Genomic DNA, 22,845 nt, shown 5'->3' with positions numbered 1-22,845 from the left:
CTTGTACAGAAACTACTCAACGGTTAATACGGCACACTCTCTCCTTCCGACTCACACACTCTCTCTCTCTCGCTTTCATTCTCTCGCTCATTCTCTCTCTTTCTCCCTCTCTAATAAGGCACACACCGCCCGAAAGTCTTGTGTCACAGATTTAAGAAGTGTTCCGGAATGCTATTTCATCCCTTGTTGCAATTTAGAATATTATGAATCGTAGATGAAAGTATTTGTTTCCCTAATTATCCAATCATAATAATGATAATAATTATAATAATGATAAGGAAAGATGGAGAATCAATTTGTTTTGTGCATTTGTGATTTTTCGTGTTGGCGATGTTCAAAAAGATGACTTCAGGATACCGTCTTTCAGTAGATATAGTACGAACGATGCGAAAGATACATCATTACGTCATTAATAAATGAAGCAGACGATCTTAAATTGCTAGTATAAATGTGTTTAGGCACCATTTAACTCGCTCGAGAGACGCGACACATGCTCGTCGTCTTTCACGTTTCGAAAGGCATATTTCCAAATACATCAGACGTTGTAGGTGATAGAAAATTTTTTAAAAATATATTTACGAATAATAAAGTAGATCTCCTTCGAAGTAATTTTTCTCTATAATTTGCATTAGGCATATTTTTCCACCGTTCGTGGAAGAAGAGAAGAAAAATGAAAAAAGCTGTTTCGAACTTTGATTTTACTTCTTCCATACCTTGTAAATTCGAGCAGTAAAGAAGTATCGTATTATACTTGAAGACCAAGTTTCATATTTTTACGAGTTCCTAAATGTGGAATCTTTCCTCAAGTATTTTAAAAGGAATTTACAAAAACGTGCATTTCATAGACCACGATGAAATCCTTCGTTTGAGCAGCAAAAGAAAATATTGCATATTCATCGAGACAATGTTTCATAACTTCCCGAATTTCCAAATCCGAGATTTTCGTTTACACCCATGCCGAAGAAGTATTTGCAAAAATATTCCTTTCGTCGCACATAATAAAAACAAAGAAACGGCTCAATCTTCAGGAATTACCCAGTTTTACTCCTTCAGTGTAAGTTGGTGCATCGAGACCATGTTTCACACTTCTTCGAGTCCCCGAATTTGTAATAATCCTTTGCATCTAGTGCACTGAAAAATCATTTACAAAATCGTGTCATTCAACGACGATAATAAAAAATAAAAAATAAATAAAAATGCCTCAAGCTTCAGGAATTAATTGTAGGTACAGTAAAACCGTACATGAAAAAAGTAGCCATCACATTCTTCATCAAGACCAACTGTCATATCTTCTCGAATTTCTAAATTCGCAATCCCTCGTTGTACTCGTACAGGAAAAGAGCTCCCAAAAATGCGTCTTCGACAAGTCACGACGGCGCACAGTGGTTCAAGTCGCTAAAAAGCGGCAAACCCCTCAAAACGTACTTCAATTTAGTCAGAAAGCAGTGCACGGGGGTTTTTGGGGTCGCTGATTACGAATCTGAACTTCAAATTTTTTAAAACAAAATGGCGAATCCAACATAGCGGACGTGTATATTAAAAAATTGATAGATCTGCATGACAATTGTTCTTCGGGTTGCTGATTACGAATATCTTGTCCGAAATGCAAATTTCAATATCGAAGACCAAATAGCATTGGCATAAACCTGGTTTTTAAATTAATTTTTGCGGGAATTGTGATAATTTTCCGATGTTCGCCAAAAATCATATAATCAAAATGTCGAATTTAGTGTAACGATCTTAATTTTAAAACATTTTTGAAATTAATTACTGTGAAAATTTTATTTTTTTTTCGATTTTCATGAAAAATGCGGCATTCCTACGTTTATAGAAGATTATATAGTTCAAATATGTTGGAAATAATAATAAACAAAGTCAGGATTATAAATCTGTTTGAAATGAGAATATGCTATTTTATTCATATAATAAATATCTATACCTAGGCACATTTATTTAGATTCTGATAAATCCGATATCGTACTTGTACTCTCTGTGCTTTCGTTTACATTTTCTTTGTGACATACCATTTCGAGAACCTTCAGAGAATTTTTTTTTTTCGTGTGTTTCGGAATAGCATCAGAAAGCATAATATATGGGTCAGAGCGGAACAAATGGAGCTGAAATATGAGTAAGATTCCAGATATCTTGAGAAGGGAAACACAAGAGTAAGTTCAAATCTCCATAAAAAACTTGAGAAAAGTAAAAAAGTCACGCCAAGTACATGAAATCAAATAAATCACAAAAAATAGAAGATAATAATAATTATAAAATAAAAAAAAGATGTGAAATCAAAATGAGCTGCACGTACATAACGGTAATGATAAATACAAATAAATATTTTAATACGAATAAACATTTTATTCAAAATACTTGGCGCTAATATATATATAATTCGAATAAAATGTTAATTCGTATTAAAATATTTATTTGTATTTATCATTACCGTTATGTACGTGCAGCTCATTTTGATTTCACATCTTTTTTTATTTGATAAAAAAAGCTGCTATTTACCAACAAGCTGCTATTCACTTGAGAAATTGAGTTTTGGCCAGCTTTTCGGGAAAAGGCACCACTGTGCGGCGTCCTTCGATACGCCAACTTAACCCGCCGCGAAGCCGTTGAACCTCCAGTGATCAGAGAAATTTTACTTTCCCATTTCGCTTCCAGAAAAGGAAAGAGGAAACACAACTTGCATGTCATCGTCCTCAGTTTGTTGGAAAAGAGTTCGCGATAGCTCGCCCGCCCCCGTCGCTCACCGTTAGATCCGTCTGTCGAGTCCCCCCCCCCCCCTCCCTCCACCCCACCCCCCACCCCTCCGAAAAGTATCGAGCCCAGGGAACACGTTAAACGCGAGCGCGCCAGTCGTTTCAGCTTTGGTAGCGAGGAAAGGGTGGAACGTCATTCGGGGGCTAGCTTTCAATCGCACGGTCAGGGAGTCAGTCAGTCGGGCTGTAACAAGCGAGGAAAACCCGTTTTCCCGTGGCACTTGCGACAACAAAAGCAATTTCCATTGCCAAAGAGAAAGGGGGAGAGGGGAGGCAGAGACAGAGAGAGAGAGAGAGAGCGAGACGATGACGACGGAGTTGCTCGGGTTTCGTTTCCCCTTTACCCGTCCGACCTCCCCGCCCTCCAGCGACACTGGGTACCCAATTTTTTTCCCCCTTTTCTTCCTTCACTTCCAACACTTCCCTTCCCGCCCCGCCCCCCTTCTTTTCGTCGTTCGTGCCTCCCGCCGCGAAAGACTTAATTCGTCCGATGTCTTAATCAAAAGTTACGATTCGCTGTTTTGCCACGGAAGTTGAACAGTGATGGCGAAGTTACGAGGCGGCGTCGCTTATGAGAATGGATTTTAATTCGATGAAAGTGAAAAGCAAAATTTAATCTCTCGGTGTTCAGCGGAATAACGGCGGCTGGGGGATGAGATAAAGAATGGGGGAGGGATCGCGCTGCTCTTAGAGTTTTATTGCCGGAACAGTTGGTATGGATTCCAATGGTGTAGGAGTTTTTATTAATAGTTTATATCAGGATTATAGAATATATTCTGTACTTTTGATTTTGATAAGAGATGCAGAAAACCATTCCCTACGATGTGTCGGGAGCAGATTTTCGAGATAAATTCTTTAAAAAGAGGTAAAAAATATTTTGCATACAAGAAATTGATAAAATCGTATTTTTCAACATAAAAATTGGATTATTTTTTTCCCTCGAAAATCTGCTCCTGACACATCGTAGGGAATGGTTTTCTGCATCTCTCATTAAATTTTCATCTAAATCGTTGGAACGGTTTTCGAGATTTTATGTTCACCATCAAACGGTGCACCGCGTACACGCCTTTACGTTTTTACTCACAACTTTCATGTGCATTGAGATATTTACACTTTTCTTCTTTGCTGTTAAAGCTCATAGAATACCGATAAAAACTAGGTAAAAACGGTCTCCCTACTGTTATTTATCACTTCACAATTTGCGTTTGAAAAAATGCCTTTTTAGGGCGATCGAGGGTAACCTACCCCCTTAAGGGGGAACACACTGTAACAGCCGGAAAAGTAAGCCATTTTTAAGAATTTTTCTCAGGAATAATTTACAGTTTTCATATAAAATTTGTACTGCCTATGCTTAGTACAATATCTAAAGAGATTATAAAAAAAAATGAATAGAAAATCATGCACAAATTTTAATATATTAATTAATCTTCCAGCACCCTCACGCGCGCTGGTAGAACTTGTAACTATGGAATTTCATTTCTTTATATAAGCTATATGACTGTAGTTTCCGTTGCACGTGCCGATTTCTTAAACAAATTATTTTTGTAAAAATATTGCGCTTTAGAAGAAATGTTTCGAAAATCCGCGAATAAGATGGACAGTCCTCCGAGCGTATTTTAAAAAAATGTGTTTTCAATCCAAGAATCCGTGCGTGCAACGAAAACTACACTCGTATAGTTTATAAAAAAATAATGTAATTTAGTTACACATTCTACCAGCGCGCGTAAGGTGTCTAGAAGATTAATTAATATATTAAAATTTATTCATGTTTTTCTATTTGTTTATAGTCTCCTAAGGCATTGTACTAAAGGTAGTTAATACAAATTTTATATGAAAACTGTAAATTATTCCTGAAAAAAATTCTTAAAAATGGCATACTTTCCTCGCCGTTGCAGTAGTGTGTTCCCCTTTAGCAGTACAGTGGAAACGGGTATATGTGAGTTTTGCTTCGAGGGGGATGAAGTATCTTCTTGTCTCCGTGGAAAAGTAATGTATGGCGGGCATGGGGGAAAAGTTCCTCGAGTAGCTGTTTTTCACTTTGCTCTTGGTGTTTCGTGTTTTCGAAGTTTTCAGCGTTTCGTAAGGATAATTGATTTTTCTTCCCTTCGTAGCGTTACTTCGTTGGTTCTGTTTTCTGGCACCGTGTCCATTTTCGCGAGTATGAGTTTATTTGGTAATCTAAAGCTTTTTAATCTCTCCCCTGACAGATTTTTCACGGTATCATTTGTATTCTCCTGTTAGCTCTACCTATGAATTCCACTATTGCTTGTAAAAGTAGTTAAAAGTACCTGTATCGTTCTTAATTTAAAATTTATTTTTAAGCTGTTCAATTGTCGCTGCATTGCCTCGTTACTCATAACTTCTGTGAAAAATATTAATTTTGATAAATAAAATAAGATGATTTACTTTATATTTTACAAGGCAGTTTCGAGTTAATAATTCCTCAACAAATTATTGAGAACGTAGGTATGAAATCTTCTGAAATAAAGGAAAGGTCTGTGATTTTTATTTCTGATTTAAAAATGCTAATTAACTGATTGTGTTCCTCGAAACGATTAGAGATCGAAATTCAGAGTATCTTACCAATTAATTCTCTCGTGAGCAGGAATCTTAACAAATATGAAATTATGAAGTTATTCGTCAATACAAGGGCAGATCAATTTTAGTACGGAGCATACTACTGAATTCGCTGTACATGAATTCATTAAGATTAATAACTGGAATCAAATGAAGAAGTCAGTTAAACGGGGTGCATGATAACCAGCGACAATTACGTGTACTTCACAGTACAATTGTTGCAATAATCTGAATTTCCATTATTATAAAAATCCCTGGCATGCTTAAAACTCATTTCGCTTCACCAGCTCACATTCCACGTTAGCTTCCCTTAACTCGGCGGGAGGCGCTACCGGGTAAAATTTAGCACAGAGGCGCTAGTTGCGAAAATATCAAGGCTGTTTGAGTTTTTGTTACAATTTTTTAAACAACTTTAATAAAGATTTTAAGATATTTCATAAATTTTCTTCGACTCTTAAAACGCTGTACTTTAACATAAAAATTACAAAGTTAAAAAAAATATTCTGAAGCCGTGGTTTTTTACGTTTCAATTTTGGGTATTTTTCACCCGGTAGCGGCAACCAGTGTTACAATATGGGGTGCGCCCTCCCGCCGGGTTAAGCACCGACACGAGTCTTTGTTTTCAAACAATCATGTCTGTACATGTTGAGTAATGGGACCATTCACCTCGTGAATTTCGATCGACGCATTTGAAATGATGAAAGTGCTCTTCATGCCAGGAGAGAAATGTGTAAGGTCTGGGCACACGTATCAGTTCCGTGCCAGCGTGCCAGTGGTAAGAAGAAGAAGAGGGGATGGAGGATCTCTGCTTCTTACCACTGGCACGCTGGCACGGAACTGGCACAGAACTGATATCTGTGCAGAGAGCTTTGTTGCGCTCGGGTGACAAGGACCAGCCGGGCCCGATGATGGGGCAGAGGTCCTCGATGGACGCCGGCATCCCACGACGATTTGTCCCTAATCATTAGCGAAAGTTCCAGTTCTATTGCACCAGTCAATATCACAGATTTTAATTTAACAAACTGAACTCCGCCCGTACAGTATCTACAGACACGTTGCCTCTCGTTCCGAAACCTTCAAGGAGCCCTCCTCTAACTCTCGCAAAGACATTTTCTAACGCTTGCGAGAGCAGTCCACCTCTGCCTACCGTTCTTATACCCGCGTCCTAATTTGCAACTACGTTTGCAGCCCGTATTAATAAACTAGCGTTAGGAGACACTGTGGTCAGAGTTTTTTTCAAACTCTCCCAGCCATTAAAAGTTCCCATCGCCATTAGTTTGCCCCCTGGGAAGCGGTGCCCTGTTACGCACCAGAGTGTCAGGTGCGCACCTACGTCTGACCAATTGTTTAGCGACGTATCGCCGCGACAGCGTATCACGCGCCCGATGCAGGAAGTAAAAACGCGTTTCCCACTTTCATTTTACGACCCCATCGAGGTCTCTACGTCGAGTAAATGTTTAACAGGGCATAGCGAATATATTCCCAGCAGTTGAGCCGCGATACACGTTGCATTCTGTTATTCCTGGAATGCCTCTAGCCAACGTGCCCCCGCAGGGGACCCTCCTGATAATAATAATGCCTACTATTACGACCACACTTTGTTTCTCGTCTATTTACAAGTTGAATCGGTTCTGGTCTGATTACTCCCACGGGCCAATCGACTTTCGTTAATGATCAGCTTCGGCTAATAGGATACTTGCAGCGCGGAGGAAATTAGAAAGATAGGATCAGGCTGTGTACGAGAGAAAAAGGAGAAGGGGATGGGAGCGGGAGGGGTTTAAGTAGGCAAGATCTCAGTCGTAATCCACGCGTTTTCGCCCACGAATCCCTTAAACTTTCGATGCTATCTGCGTAAGAGGATTTTTTGCTCGAAGATGAAGGGGGAATTAAGGGGCACAGTTCTTCGCGCGCGACGGGTAGCAAACAGTTTATCCTAGTTTGGATTTTTCTCGCGCGAAGATGGCGAGCAGGTGGATTACAGCGTAACAACGTGCATCGCTGTCCGCAAGTCACTGGACACTTGCTTATTTCGCGGGAAATGAAAATGGAGGGGTAGGTGGAATCTTTTGGATTTCATTGCCTAGTTTTGTTATCCCTTCGGTGGGCGCGCTCTTCAGACTTGCCTGAGTGGGCGCGTTGCGGCTTTTACACCGCAATCGGAGTTCTCGTTGTTTTACCTTTAACTTTAGACAATTTTAGGTCTCACAGAAGAAAATCGAAATCATATTAGTTGCTTAATAATATTTCATTCAATGAACATAGAATATTAATGGCGATGAAGATAATGAACAGAAAATTAGCCCGCACTCATCTGATGTTCGCTTTCACAGTTCACACAGTTTGTAATTACGTGGCTGTGCTACTTGCACACATTTCTGCTACATTTTTGACACATTGTTTTTGCTCTGTTATCTTTATGACTGCCACAAACATAACAAAACCCAAGTAATGAAAAGCAACCAGAGACGAACACCTGAGAACCTTATATCTTTGAGGGCTGCTTTCGACCCCTAAATATGAAAACGGGCCGCTGTAAAAAAGAACACGTATATCTTAGTTTTCGGTCCTATAAAACATATCCAAAAATCAAAGCAATCGGAGAGGCGGTCGCCTGGGAAACTCTTGGTGAGTACACGGGCGCTCGCCGGCAGGATACGCGGTATACTTTCGTTTTCCTGCAATTAGAGAGACACTTTCCAACTGAATTTGAACCTGACAAGTACGCAGCATGATGCAAAAATGTCCGCTGTGTAGGAGTCGGAAAAAGAGAGCCACGGCGCCGGGAATCGAACCCGAGCCGTCGCGTGCTGACCCAGTCGCGTTAGCCACCACCGGCTAACGCCGACTCTCCACGGACCCTGTCTTCCGAACTCCTCATAAATGGACGCCACCTATGGGCCTCATCGCACACCACAGGCCGTTGCCTAAAAGCTGGTTGCCTACTACAGTCCTCCAGCCATCCTGACGTATGCGCCACCCTCGGCCATAATCCGAGAGGCACGCCTAAGGGGTCAGGATCCCACTTCTGAAACTGTAGAAATCGGAAAAAGAGAGCCACGGCGCCGGGAATCGAACCCGAGCCGTCCGCGTGCTGACCCAGTCGCGATTGTCACCACGGCTAACGCCGACTCTCCACGGTCTCTGTCTTCCGAACTCCTCATAAATGGACGCCATCTATGGGCCCCATCGCACATCATAGGACGTTGCCTAAATGCCGGTTGCCTACTACAGTTCAGCCATCCTGACGTATGCGCCGTCCTCGGCCATAATCCGAGAGGGTAACGCCTAAGGGGTCAGGATCCCACTTCTGAGATTGTAAGGGATGGTTAAAGGTTAAATAAAAGGATGTGTCGTTCATTCGGCTGGTTAGCAACTACTGTTTCATTCGGCAAGTCGGCTGCGGACCGAGGCCTACCTCGATCGTCCTCTGTTTTTGGCCAGACGCTCCACGGCGAACGCCTTGTCGCTTGGCGCGCTTTACAAATATGCAATTCTGTAATTACAGCTGGAAGAATCCTTAACTGGACATGGATCCAGTTTGAACACTACTCATGGTGCTTAGAACGTGCTTCTTTTCGTGGCAAACTGAAACGTGCTATTTTTCGTAAGAAAATTGAAACGTGCTACTTTTCGTAACGCACGTCGACATAATAATGTATTAACTAACGCAGAGGGCGCAATATTTATAATTTCGCGGGAAGTAACTAATTTCAGTAGTAATTAAAATCCTGTAGGTATAATACATGGCTGGGGCTGCTGCATGGGTCACAGTTGAGCACTTCGCTACTGCAATTACGCATTTTACATCAACGCTCAAGCACACTTTTTCGAATTCAATTTTCTCGATAAATTTCGAATATTCCACCCCGCGCGCTTAACATATTATTGTACATGGTGAGCGCTATAAACGTACAGTAGTGGTCGCACCAAAAGTTTCAAACTGCGAACGGTACTAAAAATAAGATAGTTCCAATAGAAACAATTACATTTTACAACTTATATTCCATAAATTAGGGGTTGCTAGGATTGCATACTCATAGTTAAGGGAGACCCCACCCTAAAGCCACTAACAAAACACAAAGTTAGGGATTTTTTTGTTCGTTTAAATAAAAATATAACGCTTGGATTTTTTATACAGATTTAAAGCAACCTTTATTTTGCCAGCAAAATTTTTATCTCAGATGGAAATACAAAAAAGATATATATACTGGAATATATTATCATCCACCTAGTGTAGGATCTTTTTGATATTTTAATTATTCCATTTTTTACAAGCATTTCAGTGCAAATTATTATAAAAAATTAAAGTCAATTCTTCGAACTGCTATAATTTCCAAAATAATTCGAATTTTGAGAAAATTCTACGCTAGGTGGAAGATAATATATTCCAGTTTATATATCTTTTTTGTATTTCCTTCTCAGATGATCCAGCCATTCCCGGGAGTGTGGGTCATTTTTTTGCAGTCCTCCGGGAAGCCATTTTGTCCGCCGCCATTTTGAACAATTTTTCATAAAAGAAATTTTTTCTAGCAAAATAAAGGTTGCTTCAAAACTGTATGAAAAATGCAAGCCCTACATTTTTATTTATACCAAAAAAAAATCCCTAACTTCGTCGTTTGTTAGTGGCTTCAGGGCGGGATCCCCCTTAATCATAATGCTTGTAATTCTACACTATTAGAAAACCCTAGTATTAAGGGATTATGCCTACCTGCAAGGTCTGAAAACGCAAGTATATTCGAGATTTTTTTTCTTCAATTTGAAGACTGTCTTTTTCTTTTAATAAACGGTGGTAGATTCGAAAGTATATATTTTAAAGTTCTTGTAGTTTTTTTTGCAATGCGATAACTAAACAAATAATGGAATTATAAGCGATCTCCCGACAGAGCTTTTTTTATTACGGTGATCACTATAGCTACGACCTGGTTCATCAGAAATAAAAAACTCGACCAAATTTAGTCAGTATATTAGATTAGCTTGTCCTTAATCGTGGGTTTTTCATTTCCGTTGGGTAGTTATTATTTTATAGATGGAAAATGATGAAACATGAGCGCGATTCTGTGGTGAAAATCGATACTTTTGCTATGAGAAGTTGCCATTTTGTAGCAAATTAGTATCTTGGGATAATAAACGATTAAGGACAAGATAATCCAATATACTAACTAAATTCCCGCGAATTTTTTATTTCAGATGAACCAGGTCGGAATTAGAATGTTCACCGCAAACTACTGACAAAAAAATCGCTGCCGAGAGATCGCTAATATTTTTATTTTATTTATGTATATTTTCCATCGCAAAAATTACCACAAGTAGTTTAACATGCACACTTTCGAATACATAAAGGTTTATTTAAAAAAAAGCCTTCGAGTGCTTTAAAAAAAATCCCGAAAATACCTGTGTTTCCAGACCTAGCAGGTAGGCATAACCCCTTAACTTACTTATACAGACATGCCTACGTATGTACCGAAATATGAGTTTTAAACTATTCTTTGACCAGCACTGTATACGCAAAGTCTGAGCCAAACTGGTGTCATAAAGATAATGCACTCCCTCAATAATTTCCCGGGTGACTTATGAACAGAAGTGTACATTTATTACGCCATGTTCCAATACCCTGGGTCTTCCCTCTGCCTTCTGGTTTCTGTCCGTGGAAATGGTGCACCTCGAACCAGGTGGGATCTTGGAGTGGATATTTTGCAAGTTTCAAGAAAAGTTGTTACAAACTCTGCCCCGTCCAGAGACTTCGTGCACGCATGCGGGCTGCATTGTTCGAAATACCTGCCGTTAATTACTTTCGGAAAGAAGCAGGCGCGCGTGATCTAGAATCGCCGAGACGAGGCTCGGGGGAGGGGGGGGGGGAGGATGAAAGTCGCGAAATGGGTCGGGATTACCGTCCAATTACGAACTCTTAAACGAGATGGCCGCTTTGTGCGACGATGTGTCCTTAGGTAATAGGAAGCTGGCGATGAGAGCGAAGTTGAACAAATATCACGTAACGGGCATGCAGAACTGCGGGGGGGAAATTGCGCCAGCAGTCAACCCGTGCCCGTGGTGTTCGGCCAATACTGTTAATTCCGCGAACCATTCGCACGTAGGTACCCGCGCTAGGACTGACATTGCCGCTCACCTTTGGGTAAAACCTTAGCAGTCCTTTGAAAAATATTCAGAGCGAGGAATAAAATGTGATAAAGAAGAACGTGACTGACAATCTGGTAATGAAGCATGCAGTTGACTAAGAATTAGCAGAAAATGGTAAAAGTATCTTGTTAATAACTAATGAGGTCCGTGATGAAATGAATCTTTGCGTAAAACTGACAAGGGAAGGACACCATGTGGTAGACACCGATTTTGATGAGCCTTGGCAGGGTGGATCTGTGTCGGAAATAAGTCAATAGATGTCCGAGCGATTCAGCCAGTAGACCTTAATAATAGAGATATTTACATGGAATATAATAAATTTCATAGTGGCCGTGGGGTTTTAGTGGGTAAAAATCCCACAATTAACCTGGCGCCCGCGGGGAATACCCTTCTGGAGGCGTCAGGGTGCCTTTTCATGATAAAATTTTTTTTTTTTTATAAATTCTTTTTTTTAACTTGGGGAAATCTTAACCTTTTAATGATATCTTCATGTTAAAAAATATATATATATAAATTCTTTTTTTTTAACTTGGGGAAATCTTAACCTTTTAATGATATCTTCATGTTAAAAAAAAATATATATAAATTCTTTTTTTTTTAACTTGGGGAAATCTTAATCTTTTAATGATATCTTCATGTTAAAATATATATATATATATATATATATATATATATATATATATATATACAGGGTGTCCCACTAAGGAGTGGACAGCGCGATATCTCTTAAAGTATTGTCGATAAAAATATAAAAAAAAATAGGGAATTGCATGGTTCGAGGGGGCCCATTTATTAGCGCGAACGAATTTTGTTTTCGATTATTATTTTAAAAGATACGATGGTCAAGTTCGGTTTTTCAAATGGAACTATTTTGTTTGAAGACCTGAGTTGATAGTGCGTTCCAAGACAAATTCAATAAGCTTTAATGTATACACTTTATTTCCACTGGTTTTTAAGATATTGCGCTTGCAAATTTACTGATTTTCACTGGAAGAAACCCCTCTGGAATGGCAAAAACCGGGGGCGGTCTTACTGACGCCACGGGTGGCACTGCCTGTTGAAATGGATACTTACCTGCCAAAGGTCTACGCCAGAAATGGCAGGCCCAAAGGCTGGACAATTCTTTTCCGTCAGAAATGCTACTTAGGTAGGTACATCTGCGGTATCGAGAAGCGCATCGTTACTTTTATTTCGCACTTGCTTCTACGCTCGGATGGCCGGTTCTTTTGTGAGGGATGCAAATCCGATTGGTTCTGATACAATCTGCTCCCTATGGTTGAAATTTAGTCTAGCAACTTTCACTCCTCCTAACCTAACCAATCCAACTTGCATCCCTCCCAAAAGAACCGGACATCCGAGCGTAGAAGCAAGTGCGAAATAAAAGTAACGATGCGCTTCTCGATACCGCAGATGTACCTACCTAAGTAGCATTTCTGTCGGAAAAGAATTGTCCAGCCTTTGGGCCTGCCATTTCTGGCGTAGACCTTTGGCAGGTAAGTATCCATTTCAACAGGCAGTGCCACCCGTGGTTTTTGCCATTCCAGAGGGGTTTCTTGCAGTGAAAATCAGTAAATTTGCAAGCGCAATATCTTAAAAACCAGTGGAAATAAAGTGTATACATTAAAGCTTATTGAATTTGTCTTGGAACGCACTATCAACTCAGGTCTTCAAAAAAAATAGTTCCATTTGAAAAACCGAACTTGACCATCGTATCTTTTAAAATAATAATCGAAAACAAAATTCGTTCGCGCTAATAAATGGGCCCCCTCGAACCATGCAATTCCCTATTTTTTTATATTTTTATCGACAATACTTTAAGAGATATCGCGCTGTCCACTCCTTAGTGGGACACCCTGTATATATATATAAATTCTTTTTTTTTTAACTTGGGGAAATCTTAACTTTTTAATGATATCTTCATGTTAAAAAAAATATATATAGGTATATAAATTCTTTTTGTTCTAACTTGGGGAAATCTTAACCTTTTGATGATATCTTCATGTTAAAAAAAAATTTTTTTTAACTTGTGGAAATCTTCAAAAGCCACCCCGACTCCTTCAGAGGGGAATCCCCCGGGACGTCAGGGTATTGTGGGATTTTTTTCTATTGTAACCCCACGGCCACTATGAAATTTTTAATAATTTCCATGTAAACATCTATATTATTAAGGGGTTATGCTTAGTCAGCTTTCGAAAAAGAACGCGATGTTCAGGAATTTTTTGTGGATTCTCTACTGTATATTTTTTTTACAACTTTTCGCTTATTTTAAAAGTACATATATATAGCAACTCTCAGTTTTTGTTAAAATAAAAAATCCGTCGTTCATCTACTAGTCTTTGGTATATAAAAGAAGTCTGTAAAAGTTTAAGCCATTGGATACAGTGTTTTCCCAAATATTCCTTCATTTTTTAATGTTTTTCTATAACAAAATTACTGAGAGTTGCTGTATATATGCACCTCTAAAATAAGCCAATAGTTGTAATAAAATATGCAGCAGATATTCCACAAAAAATTCTTGAAAATCGCGTTCTTTTTCGAAAGCTGACTAGGCACAACCCCTTAAGGCCCATTGGCAGAAACGCTAGGACACCTATTTACTTATTTTGCACATAGATCCATCGTGCCAAGGCTCATCAAAATCGGTATCTACCATATGATGTCCTCCCCTTGTGAGTTTAAATTGTGGAACATTAATCTCGATAATTGAAGAGTCACTCTTTTGATTTGCTTGATTGAATTTAGGCAGCTATAGGGGATGAAAGGCTTTAGCCCTTGCCCCTAAAACTCAAAGTGAAGTTTCTCGTAAACGAAGCGCGATAGCCAACAATTTTATTATACATTTCCGATTATATGTTACGGTACACCCTGCATAGTTAACCGAAAAATAAATATATATAGATACTGTAAAGAGGCAAGATACAGCAGTATGCTGCTCCGAACCTGATGTCTAATTAAGGACTTAAAAATACCATTAATAACCATTCCTTCGATCACCATTGTTGTCCGAGGTAAATGGCATGGGAAACGATTGAAGTTGTTCGATTTTATCCTACTGCTGATACTACTCATATCTCGTCGGGAAGTTTCGGTTGCTTCGAAAGTTTTCCTTCCCTTTGTCTTATAACTTGCAAAGTTTCGCACCGTGTTACCTGTGCCGCCTTCCAAGGAAACTAATCGAAACCAGACGCGACAGTACCTCGAAGTTTCCCTTAAACGTCACATCCCCTCAATCGCCATTCGCGACGCGTACAATATTTTTCCACCCCCTGGCAGTGTTATAAACGACGGTTTTATGTCTGTTTCAGGGAACGAGTGTGTTGCAATTCCGTCGGGCTGCAGGGCGCCGAACAGGGATATTCATTTAACCGGTAATTATATACCTTGCTTTACCGTGAAACGTAATAATCTCTGCATGCGATCCACCAGCGTTCCATGACGCGCAGACGAATTATTTTATTGAAAACTGATGGGCACCGATGAAGCAAATAGATCTTGAACCGCGTCCAGTGCTTTTGTAGCACTATTTTCGGGCGTACAATTTAAATTACTTCGAAAACAGGGTATTATTTTCATCGTCAGATACAAGTCACGGGTTGAACAGCGATTTCTGACCGGAGCACAGTGGGGAAAATTTGCGATTTCGTGGCCAAAACTACAGAAATGAAAATTTTGAATTTTACAAATTTAATACAAATGTCAGTTGATGAACTATATCCATTTTCGTGGTCAAAACCTCAAAACTTATTTTTAATATACAAAATTCGGCACTTGTACGTTCTAATATATGAGGAACTAAATTATCCGAAAAACAGCACTTACAAAAATTACGAACGATGAAGATTTTTTTATTATTTACATTTATACACTTTTTTCTTTGTTCGAGCTTGCCTCTGCTACAGTGCAGCAGGGCATAGCAGAAGGGTTATCGCTTCTGACGACAGACAAAAATACATAATACAAACAATCAAACACAGGATCGAAGCTGAATAAAATCGTTTAAAAAGGAATAAAAAGGATTGTAATGTATAACATGTGAACCAGTTTCGGTCACAGTTATGTCGTATGTTAAACAAGACACACTGGATCGTGTTTAAAAAAATGCATATAATTACAAGATTAGCAACTATTAGCAATTAATAATTGCATCTATAGAATGAAAATAGTCCAACGTAAAATAGGAATGAAAAACATTGCAGGATATTATCGGATTGATAACTATTTTATATATTGAAAATAGATTCTTATAGGAACAGTTTATTTCTAAAACACTACTTTAAAAATTGTATAAATTACGTATTAAAAACCGAAACACAATTATTTTGAGGACAAAAAGATATCTCGCGCACCACCAGGAATTGAATTCATGCCTTGAAATTATTTTCAGATCTTTGGATAACACAATATAAGTGTTTGAAGCAACTTGAAAATCTGGATTAATTCTTTTGCGATCGGTCTAACCTCACACGAACATAAACATGTGCGAGTCTATACGAGCTTTGTATTAAAACATTTAACAGTAAAATTGGTGGAATTTGATGCTCATTAGTTCTTCAATTGACATTTGCATTTATTTTGTCGAATTGAAAAATTTATTTTTGTGGTTCTGGCCATAAAATCGCGAAATTTCCCCACTGTGCGGAGGTTCCTTTGCTTCGAATATTACACTCTGGAGTAGGCATATATCGAGGTCACTAGTAGTTTCAAGTATTTGCTGTTTGTAATATTTTCCGCTATTAGATATTTTATTGCTAAATTAGTTATTATATCATGGTGCAAACTAATGATTCCTGCTTTAAAAGAATCATATCTACTTACAGCAAGTAAGTAAGATACAGTGATCCTCCGTTATAAGTCCGTCGAACGGGCCTGCGGCGGACTAATAGTGGCTTGCGGACATGGTTTAGTATCGCGCTTTCTCTCTTTCGTACCCGACGGCAACTTCGTGTCGACGCTTTCGTGTCCTCTCATTCGTTGTCCGGTTCCCCCACTCTCGTCCGCAGGGTTCCGAGAAATGGTGGGGATAGTCGCCGGACTCTCAGCGGGCGGAAAAAACGGACTCATAACGGGGGGTTACTGTACACTATACGCACGGTAATCATTCCGCGAATATTTAAAATTCTGACGACTGTAAGAATCCAGTATTTCAAGGTGCCAATGTGCTCCCTATTTCGCTTCCAAATTTTAAGTCAGCACGTGAAAGCCAGCACGTGTGCTCCAAGCAACGTTTCAATCTCGGTTCTGATTTTAGAAATTGGTTTTCCGATCGCAACTTGCATTCGACTCTAAAGCATTAGGTCCTAGTAGCTGGCTACGGTTTGTCCTTAGCTTTCGGGGTGATTCGATACCCTCCGAAATGTGCAGTGATGTGTTTCGAACGCTCTCCAGCGTACCACGCTTTGAAAGTCTCCCGCCGTTGCCCCGTGCAGCAACATGACCCCGCCGTTCCTCGAGATCAGAGATAATTGGGTGTTCTGTTTCTGGTGGGCTAGCCCGCGCGTCCCTTTCGCAGCAAAAACAACTCACTTGCTTCTTCCGAACCGTACAGACGCGAAGTACAGTGAAAAACGCCGCAGTTACCGTGTCCGTAAAATATCTCTTCAGTGAATACGGAGTTACTTTAGCTGCTGTTAACGTTGCACTATACACGACGCGCTCTACTCTCTCTCCTCTTCTCTTTTTTTATCACCGTAGATTTATCGTGGGATCGTTGTAGGGACGATATTGTTGTTCTTGCACCAGTATTATTTCAGCGGGACGCTGTTCGTGTTTTACGGTACGCGATAAATTTCACTTTCTGCGAGGACCGATGCAGTCTGTGCTTTAGAAGGGAGCTTTATAGGGTTTGATGCGAGCTAATCCACTTCTTCTTCTATAACAGGTGCTCGTGAATGCTAATTTCGTAGTGTTAAATGCGATTTGAGGAGCCAGATGTACTGGGTGTTCTAAATGGAGAAAGATTGGCTAGTTAAGGGCGGGGGGTGGGGAGGTAAAATGAAATTGAAAGGGTTCGCAAAGTGTACTTAAGGGGTTATGCCTAGTCAGGCGGCCGAAAAGAGGCGAATATTTGTGATTTTTTTTTGAAGAAGCGGAAGCGTATAATTTTACAAAACTTTTTGCGTTTAAAAGAGCAATATTTAAAGAACATTTGGTAATTTTTTCGTAGAAAAATATTTAAGTTTATAATAAAATCACAAGCGACATCCAAGAAGCATTTTTAAAAATTTGCTTTCGCGGTGAGCACTGCCATTCGGAACCAGATTGTCTAAAATCAAAAAACAAGAAAGATTTCGTTAGTATATTAATGTATCCTCAGGTTGACGGAGAGAATTTTCCGAAATATTAAGTTAAAACAAAATGGCGACTATTTAAGGTTGAAATCCTGATTTTTTCGCGGTATTTTTGCACGGAAGTCGCTCATTCGTAATAATAAAATGTATAGGCAGCAGTGTACGAATGAGATCACTCGGTTATTTATTGATTTAACGCCGTTGAACATTTTAATACAGTAATATACCACGTAATAAATAAGACAGTAATTCTTTTAACATTTTATCCATCGCACTTCTTTTATTATTACCATACTGATCCGTTTCGAATTTCTGAATTTTTGAAGAGCTTCGTAGCTGCACCTGCTAAATGGAACAAAGATCTTTCAGCGGTACAGTTGCTAGGGTATCCCTTTTAAATATGCAACAGGGGAAAGTGCGGTATAACCGGGTGCCTAATGTATTTTTCCTGCTGGCATAAAGTCAGACGGCAAAAATAAACTTTGGACACCGCTAGAAATCTTAATTGCACCTTACAGAATCAGAAAATGAGAGTTCTTATTTGAGAATAATAACTATTTGGCTCACAGGAAAACAAGTTGTCTCGGAAGTATGCAAGTACCCGGTTTTACCCTATAGGTGTGGGTAATACCTGGTACCTATTAAAAACCGTATAAAATATGATATAATTATAAAACTTTGTAGGTGTATTATCACTATTATTTTAGAAACCATAAAGAAAGATATTTTAGCAAATATTAATTTGTATATAAATTTATTTTAATTTATTTAGTGCACAAGAATCACAAATAAAAGTCTCGTCGCCCTCCTCAATATTTGTGCAAATCTCATGATATAATACATACATATAGTATATACATATAATCAAGATTATTATCGGATTTTCTAAAGATTAGAAATCAGCTTCTATAAGACATTTACGCCGTACATCCATACTCAAATACCCGGTTCTGCCCCAAACGAGGTGATTCACTAAACATTAAATATTTACACTTCAACATGCGACAAAGAGCCGGTTAAAACGTAGAAATACTGCGTAAGGACTACAGAATACAATGCAGTACTTACCGTAATAGATTCTTTAAATCCAAGTGGTATAAAAAAGCCAATTCACCAACGCAACACTGGAACTTTTCAACTCGAAATTTTTAAGCTTCTCGGAATGAAAAACTACGACGGTCTTTGCGCTGCGATTGATCTCGTACCGTCGTGAGGTCCACCCGAATGTAACAGCATACGTTGGGTGCATATCGCAGCTCTTGTTTTGCCCCACTTTCCCCTACGATTGTATCGTTAGGCTGACCTGCGTTAATTCATCGAAATCTGAACTCACGTGCACGTGACAGCGGCAGATAAAGAGTTAAGTTCACCTAATTATGTTCCTATTCATGAACTGGGATGAATCAAGAAAGTTTTGTAGGTAGTTCGTTATTACAGCACACAGGATTATATACCCTAATTATAGGATCGATGATATAATTAGAACATAGGGTTGAAGTTTAAAGGGAAGGCATTTCTGAACTACCCTGATGGAAGTATTCAAGCGTGGTTTACTCAGCCGTTAATAATCCTATATAAACATAATAAATAGCAACTATCCCTTCCTTATCTCACAGAGTGGCGGTATGATTCGGTATATACATGTACATTATGTAAATAAAGTACCCGGAATTTTTAAATAAAACACAAACTACTTATTCGTTCATCAAAGTTTATTATATCGCCTTTAAAATAGACCCCATCTGAGGCAATACACATAAGCCAACGCTTCTCGCAGTGTTCAATACATTTTTCAAACGCTGAAGAACCAAATTGTAGGGCGAAATTCTTGGTGACAAAGAACCAAAGCGGTGTTTCGTAACAAAATTTAAAAAAAATATAATTTAACACCCTTCCTACCCTTATCTCTTTCCTTTTCTATCACTTAGGGTACGTTTATGTTGGAGCTAGGAAAGAAACTAAAAGAGCGTCGATCGGACGCTTTTATCGTTGGTCATCTCTTAGAAAACGTAGATCTGTTCGTTGCTCCAATATAAACACTTCCATTATAAAACAATATAATGTATTTCGACGCTTCGCTCTTATCGTCGCTCTGATCGCTTATCGCAGCTCGAACATAAAAGTACCCTTAGAAATGTGATACATTTTTTACAGCGATTGATATTTCGAACTCAAGAAATTGTTTTAAAAAAGTAAATCTGCCTTCTGATAGGAGAGAATGCATTCTATCTTCGCGATGCAACCCTGACAACTAATCCAAGGGTGTATCTTCCATGGGATCGAATATAAAAAATAATTGCCGATTTAAATCAGTCAATACGAGTTGAGAAGTTCGGCGAGGAGTCCTTGAGGATGTGGGTCAAAATGGACCCAAAGGGTGAAAATGACCCAGTTTAAATTTCTGCACCACTTAGACGTCTATTCCCCAAAGTGTACAAAGGTTTGAAATTTTGAGGGTCTGCTTATTGAAAACGGTGTAAAGAAACGTGGTAAATCCAGCTGACTGAAATGTCAGTGGACATGTTTAATCCAGATGCAAGTTTCAACCGAGGAACCGAGATGCAGCATCGAAATAATCACCCTCGATTCGGGGAATCCTAAAAAATTCATGGCAACCTTTATTCGACCTCCACGTTCCCGCAGAACTCGGCTGTAGTAGATCTGTTATTGGCACCTTAATAGCCTTGTTTCTGGGAGCGACGCGCGTCAATAAAGTTTATGAATTATGGAAGGGAATTTTTGACGCGCAGGTACGTCTGGCCGCGGCAGTTGCAGGTCTGATAAACGATAGAGCCTCTAATTATGATAAACGGTGGCTAGTGAAGCCGAGGATTTGCTTAATCGACGATCGCCGCGGCCGAGTGTATCACTTGCTCCAATTACACGGGCGCAGGTCAATTATACTTGCGTTTCGTCGTTGACATTTTCAGCGTCCCTCTCGTAATTTCTCCTCCCCTGAAAATTGGGGAATTTCGCGGGAACGTCGAGGGCGCGCAGCTAACGTCGTTCATCGTTATTTCAGGATCGAGTAGTATTATTTTTTAGTCGATCTGAGAGTGGGGACAGCGTTTAATTCGAAATAAAAATTTATAATTTTAAATATCATTACTTACAGTAACAAGGAATAACGTTTACTGCGCATAATTCCAATGGGCCTTCTCTCCTCTTTCAGATGAGTATAAACGCAAAGTACTATCTCGACGTAGTGCATAGATATTGAGGGCGAAATTGAGGGCTCGGATGCGATAAGGGGATTAGCGCTCGAAAATAGGATAAATTATTGTCCAAGCGTTAAGAAATATTGGAAAATTAAATGTTGTTGAACTGTATTTTAAAAAATATAATGTTGTAAAGCTCGCCACGACACACATTTTTTCTATTTACAGTTTTTTTAGCCAATGATTAGTATTCGAGATAAAAATTGTAAACAAAAAAAATTTCTTCGACCAAAATCATTATTTCTTTAAACATAAATTGCGATAACTTGAGTAAATATTAACGGATCGTTATGAGACTTGAAGCATAAAACTCAGAAAACTCTAGCGAAGCCGTGAAATGTATGCACAAATCTCTTATGTTAAAAAATGTAATAATATTTCATTTAAAAGTAATACTGGACATAACCCATGTCTTTCAACGTTCGCCGTTAAAAAGTATCGAGGGAATTTTGGGGTACATATAACTTGCAGCGACAAAGTTTTTTCTTAATATACAAGGAAGTTTTTCACCAATTTTCACGCTGATTAATAAATAATTATAGAAGATATGACGATATATATAAATCCCGCGCGGCACCAACAGTCAGCAGCTGCGTACAATCGCGTCACACTGCAAAGACATGACGTTCTCAATATTATATGATTATATATTACAAAAAGATATTGCGATATTATTTTCGAAATATTTAGTAACATTTTTATTATAGTATTTACACGCAATATTTACAGTATTTACACTGTTTTGTTTACAATATTCTGTTCTTTTATAAATTTTTCTTTTTCTCCTTTTTCCTATATTTCCTTTTTCATTTTCTTTATGCTTATCTTTTCTTCTTTATTTATTTTTTTTTATCGCAATAATGTTTCGCTAGAGTTTTCTGAGTTTTATGTTTCAAGTCTCATAACGATCCGTTAATATTTACTCAAGTTATCGCAATGTATGTTTAAAGAAATAATGATTTTGGTCGAAGAAATGTTTTTTGTTTATAATTTTTATCTCGAATACTAATGATTGGATAAAAAAAACTGTAAATAGAAAAAATATGTGTCGTGGCGAGCTTTACAACATTATATTTTTTAAAATACAGTTTAACAACATTTAATTTCCCAATATTACTTAACGCTTGGACAATAATTTTTCCCATTTTCGAGCGCTAGTCCCCTTATTGCATCCGAGCCCTCAATTATGGTGGCGGGCAGATTTGCTCGATTTTCGAGATTCTCTATCCTATCACTAATATAACATTTTCAAAGACCATGTGCCTCACATACTCTCTAGCTAAATAAACGCATTTTTGACGCTACCTTCCCTGCTCCTTGTTAGCTCGATATCACAAGTACAGAAATCTGAAATTATACAGCATCTTGTCGATCAAGGATCTACAAATTCTTAAAATCCCCCCCAGCTAGATTCCCTCGGCGGAACGTCTGAATAAATGGATTACACCAGCGGCTGATCGAAACGTACTGCGTGTTACTACAGGATTGACAGTGAATGGAGGCAGAGAGATTTATGTAGGTATAAGCAACAGTTTCGGCTGGCTGCGTCTATTGATCGCGTATACGTCGTGGAGCCGCGACATAATTAAATTGGCTTGCGAGGAACGCATCGCAGAGTGTCGTGTGCAATATTATTTCTTAATTAATGAGGATGTCTACCTTATCAACGTGCTTCAGCGTTAAGACTCACTTATGGAACTCCGCGCCGCTAGTAGACCAATTAATTAACTCATGGATTTGTACGTCGTTACCTCGGAGCAGAGCACAATAGGCTGCAGATAGCGGCGTCGAATAGAACGGAACGGAACGGAATGGAATGGAATAGATTTCTATAGCGTATTGACGTGCAACGTTATCCTAATC

General features: G+C 38.9%; 1 protein-coding gene across 4 annotated transcripts in view; it reads left to right on the top strand.

The window, feature by feature from the left end:
• Nucleotides 1-22,845, top strand: part of Cad87a (cadherin 87A) — a 524,042-nt gene that overhangs the window by 56,352 nt on the left and 444,845 nt on the right. For 3 of the 4 annotated variants that reach the window (XM_076830027.1, XM_076830034.1, XM_076830045.1), the window contains one exon: nucleotides 14,783-14,845. The exons of the other annotated variant lie outside the window; for it this stretch is intronic. In XM_076830027.1, the coding sequence (XP_076686142.1) occupies nucleotides 14,783-14,845 (63 nt within the window). The remainder of the gene's footprint in view (nucleotides 1-14,782; nucleotides 14,846-22,845) is intronic. 4 annotated transcript variants of the gene reach the window in all.

Source organism: Andrena cerasifolii, chromosome 1 (genome assembly GCF_050908995.1).
Source record: "Andrena cerasifolii isolate SP2316 chromosome 1, iyAndCera1_principal, whole genome shotgun sequence".
Classification (NCBI taxonomy): Eukaryota; Metazoa; Arthropoda; class Insecta; order Hymenoptera; family Andrenidae; genus Andrena; species Andrena cerasifolii.
The sequence above is the reverse complement of the archived record's forward strand: the minus strand, read 5'-3'. Positions and strand labels throughout refer to the sequence as shown.